The sequence below is a fragment of the Ipomoea nil genome, unplaced genomic scaffold, assembly GCF_001879475.1.
Source record: "Ipomoea nil cultivar Tokyo-kokei standard unplaced genomic scaffold, Asagao_1.1 scaffold3150, whole genome shotgun sequence".
In the NCBI taxonomy this organism is placed as follows: domain Eukaryota; kingdom Viridiplantae; phylum Streptophyta; class Magnoliopsida; order Solanales; family Convolvulaceae; genus Ipomoea; species Ipomoea nil.
Window position 1 is genome coordinate 1,458,245 of NW_017619578.1, and position 10,000 is coordinate 1,468,244.

Here is a 10,000-nt window from a genome sequence, read left to right on the forward strand (position 1 = left end):
ATAAAAGACTTTACAAATGTGTTTCTACCATCTCTACAAGCAGAATGCTTTGTTATTTATTAGAATTTTTTGTTTTTTTAATGTTAACTATTTAAGTAAAAATTAAATTTTGAGCCTTCTAAAATTTTGGGGCCCTTTAAAATTTGGGGCCCTGTGCTGTTGGGCTGCTTGCACAGCCCAAAATCCGGCCCTGCAAACATGAGGTGTAAAGTCATCTTTACCCTTACTAAGATGAAAAAGTGTAAGGGAACAAGGGAACTATTCACAAAACTTTAGGTACAACACCTTGACTTGGGTTGACTAGTCAATTACTAGTCCCCGACTATTGAATTTTCAGGAATTTAAAGAATAAATCACCAATTAGATTAGGATTAATTACTTAGTTAATCCCTAAATAGAATTTAGATTTGAGGGGTGTCACATTATATCTTGAGCACCCTTGATCTAGTCAACACCATTACTAAGCTCTTCTTTTTCACCCTTCATCTTCCTTCTCCAAACCAAAACATAGCAACAACTTCACCATTTCCACTCACAAGCACACAAACAAATCCACATAAATACATCATCTTAACAATTTAAACTAGAGAATGGAATGGAAGAAGAGAGGAGGAAGCTTACCAAATCTTGGACCTAGGTTTTTGTAAGCTTCAAAGATGAAGGAGGAAAATATATCAAAGGGAGAGAGAGATTCACGAGAGAGATGAGAGATGAGTGCTGCTGATTTCTTTAGAGTGAATAGTGCAACAAGGGGAAAATGTTATCTCTTATAGTTAGGGTTTTGGGGGTAGAAATGTAAAATAAAATTGTAGGGTTCACCTTGCATCATGAACCATAGTCTAAAAATGTGATTTTAAATAGTTTGAGGTCAAAATAGATTTTTCCAAAGATGATTTCTAAACAAACACTTGGTTTAGGTTTCTCCATGTCTCACTCAGATTGGTTTCTCAGTTTAAAACTTGGTACGCGAAGTACCCGAAAATTTAGGATTTTGGATTTAAAATAAATCCTGGAGTTAAATTTACTTAAAAGTGGCTCAAAATAATTTATTCAACACCGATTTCATCGCAAAAATTTTACGGAGTGAAAAATGGCTATTTCGGAATTTCTTAAAATTGGATTTATGAAATTAAAATTTGGGTTGTTACAACCTTGGTCATGCGTGACTGTTGGCAACTGAATCGTAGCCCAAATCGCTCGTGCATGGAGACAGTCCCGGAAAAAGTGAGCGTTCGACTCATCTACACCTCCACACATATGGCAATGTACCATACAGGCTACCCGTTTAGTAGATACGGCCTCTCTCGTTGGAAGAACCGATGTCACAAATTGCCAAGCAAACACCCTTACTTTGGCGAGACCTGCAAATACCAAATGAGATTCCATGGTCGATCAAACTGTTCCTCCCCCACAAGCAACCTATAACATGACTTCACAGTATAGGATCCCTTCGAATCCCCCTTCTATACCCAAGCATCCTTAGGGCGTCAAACACTTACCGGTATATTGAGGATACAGTTGGCATCTCTCACGTTAAACATATCAATAACACACTCACGGTCCCATCCAGTCCCAGCGTCATTCATGAGCGAGCTTACCGGAGCCTTTCTAATGGTTTCATGTAATTGTGTTGTAACATACGGATCCTCCGCCATGACCAACCACGGTTCTAACCCAATCATGGTAGATCTCCTGTCACCAATGCTTCGTCGGTACCACTGCTTCACTGCGTTGTTGGCCTCCACTATACTTCGCCAAATATATGATGGATTATGCCCGACTTCCGCCTCCATAAAGCTAGAATTCGGGTAGTACCTATTCTTGTAAACTCGTGCAACCAGTGAGTCCGGCCTCGTTAGCAGACACCAAGCCTGCTTGCCCAAGAGTGCGAGGTTCATCTCCCTGAGAGTCCTGAACCCCAACCCGCCTTTAGACTTTGGTACACATAGTGCTCTCCATGCCTTCCACCGTATCCCTGTATTACCCGCCACCTTCCTCGTCCACCAATATTGATTTAGAATAACCCCAATCTCCCTGCACAAGGTTATAGGCAAAGAAAAAACCATCATGGCATAACTAGGCAAAGCTTACAACACATTCTTTAATAACACTTCACGGGCAGCCCTAGATAAGAACCTGGAATTCCAGCTTCTGACTCGTGCTACAATACGATCCTTCACAAACCCCCAAAATTGCCTTCTTGTTCTTCCCCACTAACAAAGGCAACCTCAAGTACTTCCCTGTTGTGTCCCCTTGTCTGACACCGAGAGTGTTTATAACTGCACTTCTGCTTGCATGACTGGTATTAGTGCTGAAGCACACCAACGACTTATCATAATTTACCAGTTGGCCTGAAGCCTTCGCATATTTAACAAGTATCTCTTTCATGTTATCACTTTCCTCCGTGTCCGCCCGCATAAATAGAAAGCAATCATCCGCGAACGGTAGATGGGTGATTGGCGGTGCCCCCCTCGCTACTCGGACACCATGCAGTATTCCCCGCCTCATACGATCGTCAATGAGAGCACTTAAGCCCTCAATGACCATCAAGAATGGATATGGGGATAACGGGTCGCCTTGTCTCAGACCACGGCCTGGCACTATCGGCCCTAGCTGCCTCTACTCATGCGAAATGTGGTACTTAACACCACTCACTGTCTCCATTAGGATATTGACCCATTTGACACTAAACCCCAACCTCAACATTACCAAACGCAGAAACCGCCATTCAACTCTGCCATACACCTTACTCATGCCAATTTTTAGAGCTGCCACGCCATCACGCCCTTGCGTTTTCCTCTTTAGAAAGCGGTGTGCTTCATACGCTAGCATTATGTTGTCAGTTATCAGTCGGCCGGGCACGAACGCACTCTGGACTTTTGTAATAATCTTGTCCAGCAGCGGTTTTATCCTATTCGCACATACCTTGGCCGCGATCTTGTACAAAACGTTACACAAAGCAATCGACCATAGGTCCTTCATTGACTCCGGCACGGGTTTTTTAGGGATTAAGACAATGAACGTATCATTTTCCTTGGTCGATAGCGTTGCCGTATCCAAGAACTGACAGCAAAATCGCGTTACCTCTCCTCCTACGGTGCTCCAGAAATGCTGGAAGAACCCCAGACCAAAGCCATCCAACCCCGGGGACTTATCCGGGTGCATCGCGAATACCGCCTTACACACCTCCTCCATACTAACCAGGCACTCCAATGATGCATTATCCAATGGCATCACATGTGGACCAAGACTAGCAATTACTTCAGAGTCATCCCCCGGCTGCGACGTAAACAACCCCCAGTAATAGTCAAGCATCACCTCGACAACTTGTTCGGCCCTCACCGCCATACTGTTGTCATCCCTTTTCAGTCTCACTACCCCGTTCCGCTTCCTTCGTTCCCTAACAGAGTTATGGAAGTACTTTGTATTCAAGTCCCCGTCTTTCCACTAGTGCTCTTTTGCCCTCTACCGCCAGTACACATGCTGCTATTCCAAGAGAGTTAGCCACTCCCGTTCCACCCTGTCATAATCTGCTATACCAGCTTGATCAGTTCGTGGCTTTAGAGTCGCAAGTTGCCTCCTACACCGGTCAATCCGCAGTTGGAACTCCTTGTTATATGTTCGACCCAACGGTCGATGTCTTTGCTGCACACCTCAATTCTATGGAAAACATCATGTCCCGACGTTTTGCTCTACCACCTCCCTGAACATCTCCTCCCGTAGCCATAAGTTATCAAAGCAGAACCTCCTACGCCGGGGAGGGTGGGTAATCACAATCGGGGTCAGTAATAGGGGCATGTGGTCACTGTAAGGGCAAGGCAAAGATGACGCCCGAGCCCCCTCGAACTGCTCCATCCATGACTCAGTTACCATGATCCTATCAAGCTTTTGTTCCACTATATTCGGTGTGCCTTTAGACCGGTGCCAAGTATACTGGTACCCGTCGAAAGCTAAGTAAGTGAGACCACAATCTTGAATAGCCTCCCGGAACCCTGTCAACAGCCATTCGGGATGGGGGTGTCTTTTCCACATTTTTCACTTTGGTGTAATAGGTCATTAAAGTCACCAATTACTACCCACGACAAATTACTCACCCCAGCTAAAGTCCGTAGCAAATTCCAAGACTCCCGTCTCCGGTGTTGTTCTGGTACCCCATAGAACCCTGTTAGCTTGAACTCTGGTACACCTACATCAAGCATCACTGTGGCGTCAATATGATTCGAAGAAAACCCCGTTACATGAACCTGTACTGCCTCATCCCACAATAATGCCAGCCCGCCACCATGGCCATGCGCGTCCACCACCAGCATGTTATTAAATCCCAACTTTATTCGAATTGGTTCCATTCTATGTTTCACAAGTAGAGTCTCTATTAAAAAAAAAAACAATCTTTGGCCTCTTCTCGCGGACTAAGTCCGCTAACACTTGAACTGCCGTCGGGTTGCCAAGCCCCCAGCAATTCCAAGATATGATATTCATAATCCTTGACGGGACTGCGCTGCAAGTCCTGCCTCTGGTAAGTTTTTTGACCCTGATGCCTCACAGTCCATCCCTACCACACCAACCCCTTCTGTCCGTCTTTGCTTGGGATCGGAAACCACCACCTCAGGGACCCTAAGACCATCAGTAGCCACCTTCTCCGGAGAGCCAACGAATCCACAACGGACGCTTTCCACTTCTGCCGTTCAACAGTAGTCTTAGGCGAAATCCAACGATGCCCATTGGATGGCACCTCCCTACGATTACCGCCTCGCAACCAAGTTCCATATGACATAGGAACACTGGCCTCACAAGGCTTCTCGTACCTGGACAAAACCGTTCCTAGTGACCAATGATTCCACATAGGAAGCAGAACGTTGGATGCGCTCATACTTAAAGTCAATGATCGCCCAACCTCCATTATCCATCTTCAACTTCATCTGCTTCTTCAAGGGCTTGGCTACATCGATTGCCACTCGGACGCAAAAGAAAGACCTCATTGCGCCATCGAAATTCCGTTCATCTGCCCTAATGAAAGTGCCCATGAATGATCCGATTGCCCTGACGATCGCCTCGGATTGGAATCCACCCGAGAGCGCATGGATCTGTACCCAGAACTCCGCATGCATGAGGGGTACTAACTCGGGGTCCTGGCCAGCTGGAACCCTCCTTAGAATCAGTAAGCACTGGTCATACGAATAGGGGCCCTCAGCAATGACCCGGTCGATATCCCTCTCGAGATAGAACCGGAACAAATACCTTCGTGGACTCAACTCCTTCACATTGACCCCCATCACCGGACTCCAGACGTCCGCCATAGTGTCATGGAAGAAAGGCAGTCGTACCGGCTTGTTCGTAACCAAGCGGCCGACGACGTAGAATACTTCCTCCTCATTTTCCAGATTAACTGATGCAATGGGCAACTGTACTGAGACCTCTTCATCATCCACGTCCGCTAGTGTCAAATTCCCACACATCGTCGCAATATCAGTGGTGGCCATGATCACTGGTAGAGTCCGGCGATAATCGTCCTCAGTGCAATCAGTTTAACGGCGGTAAAACCCTATTAGGTCAAAACTCGCGAAATATTTAAATTTAGTACTATTTAATGTTTGAAATTCAAAATATACGTACAATAATTTGAAATCACAAATTTGTTGAAAATTATTATCCATCACAAGCTTAGTAGCACCAAATGTATTAGTGATTGAAACCTCACCTAATCAATAAGATAACAAAGGTTAAATTCATATGATGTTTTAAATTTTTTATTAAAAAATCGTCTAATATATTTACAAAAAATCACATGTGATGATGCAATTAGATATTTACCAGTATACATCTTTGCACGACACATCTGAATTATTAACACAACAGGTCCCGGGTCTAGGTGGTTCACAAGTGGGAGCAATAAATCAACATATTGGTCCCAAAAAGTACACCTTAAAGATTTATCCATGTATAGAATACAATAATAAAGCATACTTGTTTTAAATGTAATAAGATAGAAAAGTAGTAGAACTACAATAAGTAAAAATAGTATTTAAACATAACTTGTGATATTGAATAACAATTTCCATAAATTTTTTCTCTCGGCCATTAACTAATGTAAGTGCAGGGTGACTGCATATATACAATAAAACCAATGAAATGTATTTTAACAAATACATAATTGTAGATGAGTAAATGAGACAACATATGCTAAAAGATGAAATTATTGTATATACTAAACAATATTACCAAATAATTATGAAGAAATGGTATCTTCGGGTTTAAGTTGGCCAAAATCCTTGAATTTATAGATGTTGTTTGGAAAACTGTTATCTGCATGATCAATCACTTGTGTGCCCCGCCCCGCATGGAGCTGAGCATGTATTTGTGTTGAGTGGTTTTGAATGGCATAGAATTGTTGGAGACAATGAAAATTTTTATTGCATATAAAGAGCCCTCATTAAGTATACATTTGAATTTTTTAATATGTTCTTGTTTGAATGTCAAGTGAATACGGGTACCCTGATATATTAATTGAATACAAATTATAAATGAATAATATAAAATTAAAAAAAAACAAACAAATAAACCATATTTTAAAAGATTACAATTTTTTTTTCTTACAAGCAATATAAACAAAAAACATTTTGAAATTTAAATAAACAAATTATATCATTATAACAAATAAAAATGTGCATAGGAAGTGAATTTTTTTTTGAAAATTATATGGTGCTTTATTAGAAATAAGTCGAAATAATGTCAGGCGGGTAAACATCCTAATACATAGCAGCAGGCTGCTGGTACGTCGAAGTAGCTAGTGCATGAGCTAAATAATTGTCTAATCTAGTAATATAATTAACTGAACAAGACTGAAATAAAGACAGAGCTGCTCTGCAGCTGTCAATGGCATAGCCGACGTAAGAGCGAAACGCAACAGGTGGCGTAGTAAGATATCATTGTAGTGTCAAACAATCTATATATATGTCGATGTGCTGTTCCCCCCGATCCTTTAACCATGATAAGACTTCCTTGCAAGCCAGCGCCTCGGCCATTAGTGGTGAGGAGCAATCCGGGAGAGGCACAGTAAGAGCCGAGACGTATCCCCCATCCACGTCTAGGAGAATAGCCCCAACCGTGGCCTTGCCCGAGCCATGCACGTATCCCGCGTCGACTTGGCATATCCTTCGAGACGGTGCTGGCCGCGTAGCACGGAAGACTGGGTGTGATGCTGTAGATGGCGCCGTCTGGATTCGGGCAGCAGCGGGTTGCCGTGCTTGCAACCATGCTTGCATGGTAATCCTTGCTGCCGTGACCAAGGATGATGGGTGTGGTAGACATGCATTCCAAACCGCCCCGTTCTGTGTTCTCCAAATATTGTATAGAATTGATGCTGCATACACAATCCCATCAGAGTTTAAAACATTTAATAGCTCACCAAACCAAATATGAAAAATATTTGTCACAATATTTGGGATTGGAAGGTTGGATCGTTCCCAAATGTTCTTCGCAAATTCATACAACACTAAAGCATGCATAGTGTCCCCTCTTGAGATATTCCACACATGGCACATTGTGGATCCACATCCACCCTCTTTATAAGCAAGTTAGTAGTAGTTGGAAAAATATCACAAATGGCTCTCCACAGACACATCTTCCACTTTGGGGGGATTTTGAGTTTCCATAGGGTTAGCCATTTCGTAAAAGTCCCGGTACCACTTTCATAATTTCCAACTATCAACGTGTACCCGCACTTTACTGAATAAATTCCTCTCGGGTCGCCATGCCAATACCACATATCATCGTATTCCGGGGAGACAGGTATTTTTATAATATTTGGCACATCATTAGGTTGAAACAAATCAGTTAGAATTGAGTGATCCCATGAACCTGTCTGTTGATCTATAAATCCCACCACTCTGGCATCCTCCAACTGTATTGGCATCTCAGTTTGTATCATGGGGTCGTGATCATCCTGTAACCAGGGGTGAGCCCATATGAGTGTAGACTCCCCGTTTCCAATTCTGCGTCTTACCCCACTACAAATTATACTCTTAGCTGCCATAATACTCCGCCAACAGAAGCTGGGGTTATTTCCTATCTGTGCATCAAAAAATGAACCCTTAGCATAATAGCGAGCCTTATATACACGAGCCACTAGGGACTCAGGTTTAGTAAGCATCCGTCATGCCTGCTTCCCCAACATTGCTAGGTTAAAAACACGTAAATCCTTAAAACCCAAACCTCCATATTTCTTTGGGACACATAACTTATCCCAAGCCTTCCAATGTATTCGCCTATCAATTCCAGAGTCCCACCAGTAACGATTCATAGTCCTTTCAATTGCTGTGCACACAGATTCTGGTAGTAAAAAGACACTCATTGAGAAGGTAGGTATAACTTGTGCCACACTTTTCAACAAAATTTCCTTTCCTGCCTGCGATAATAATCTCTTGTTCCACGACCCAATCCTTTGGCGTATTTTATCCTCAATATATGAGAAAGCTGCTTTTTTGTTCCTTCTAACAAAAGAGGGAAGACCCAAATACTTGCCAAAATTAGGAGCCTGCCCTACTCCCAATACATGAGCCACAACTTCCTTATCCGTGTCATTCGTATTTCTGCTATAACAAACACTTGACTTGTGATAATTAACCACCTGCCCAGGTAAACTCTCATAAACTGATAGGCATCGTTTAATATCATTAGCCTCCTCCACATTAGCCTTAAAAAATAAAAGACAGTCATCAGCAAAAAAACAAATGAGAGATAGGCAGAGCACCTCTCGCAACTCTGCAACCATGAACCAAACCTGAGTTATGAGCCTGCTGCAATAGTAGGGAAAGTCCCTCTGCACAAATAATGAATAGATATGGGAACAATGGGTCTCCTTGCCTTAAACCTCACGAGGGTACAATGGTGTCACTCCGGGAGCCATTTATCAATATGTTATACGAGACAGTAGTTACACACTTCATTATCAACTCCACCCATCTTTCATCAAAGCCCAATGCCAACATCATGCTTCTAAGGAAAGGCCATTCCATCCGGTCATAGGCCTTTTCCATATCTAGTTTAAGAGCACTCCACCCCACCATACCACACTGCTTTCGATTTAAAAAATGTCCAACCTCCGCAGCTAACAAGATATTATCTGTGATTAGCCTATCAGGGATAAAGGCACTTGAGACTCTGATATAATCATCTCCATCAAAGGCTTCATTCTATTAGTAATTATTTTTGCCATAATCCTATAAATCACATTACTGAGAGCTATAGGACGCAGATCAGTGACTAACTCAGGGGAATTCTTTTTCGGGATCAAAACAACATCTGTACTATTCAAATCAGGAGGTAAATTTCGAGAATTTAGGCAGCCAACCACAAAACTTGATACATCACCCCCTACCACATCCCAGAAATGCTGATAGAAGCCCGGATTCATTCCATCCGCCCCCGGAGCCTTATCTGGAAACATTGCAAACAAAGCGGTTTTAACCTCCTCCAATTCAAAGGGCCTGAGCAATGTTTCATTCTGTGCCTGAGTTACCCATGGGGCAATACCTTCAAAGAAACCCTCTCCAGATCCCAGATTTTCAGAGCAGAAAATATGATTGAAGTATTCATAAATAATATTTCTCATAGGCTCCCCTTCCACCCAGTCCCCATTATCATTCATTAATCTAGATATAGTATTCTTCTTTTTACGATGAGAAGCATACCTGTGGAAAAACTTCGTATTGGCGTCGGCCTCCTTGAGCCAGTGCTGCTTAGCTCTCTGCCTCCAGTAAGCATCCTCCCGGGCTTCAGTGTGACTTAGAAGCTGTTCTAAGCGCTGAAACTCGGCCAGTGAGGCCGGATCAGTACATCCCCTTAATCGTTGCTGCTTCTTGTTTAGGACAATGATCTGTTTGCCATACTTGTGGTATCGGTCTCTACCCCATCGTGTTAACCGATCTCCACAGTATTCAATACAGCTCTGCAAACCCTGTCCCCGTCCTTCCTGCCATGACTGCTGAACCACCTCCCTACA

The 10,000-nt window shown here is 43.0% G+C and overlaps 1 protein-coding gene across 1 annotated transcript; it reads right to left on the reverse strand.

The window, feature by feature from the left end:
• Positions 1 to 4,475: 4,475 nt before the first annotated feature.
• On the reverse strand, positions 4,476 to 5,480 carry LOC109167357. The gene is made up of 2 exons (XM_019316377.1): positions 4,817 to 5,480; positions 4,476 to 4,678 (listed from the first exon to the last, which is right to left on the reverse strand). Exons 1-2 carry the CDS (start codon positions 5,478 to 5,480, stop codon positions 4,476 to 4,478), a joined length of 867 nt encoding a protein of 288 aa, XP_019171922.1.
• Positions 5,481 to 10,000: the final 4,520 nt, after the last annotated feature.

Coding starts and splice junctions, on each gene's coding strand:
- LOC109167357 (XM_019316377.1), bottom strand. CDS start 5,480: ATGGCCACCACTGATATTGCGACGATGTGTGGGAATTTGACACTAGCG. Junction 4,679..4,816: donor ATCATTGGTCACTAGGAACG/GTTTTGTCCAGG, acceptor GTTGAACGGCAG/AAGTGGAAAGCGTCCGTTGT.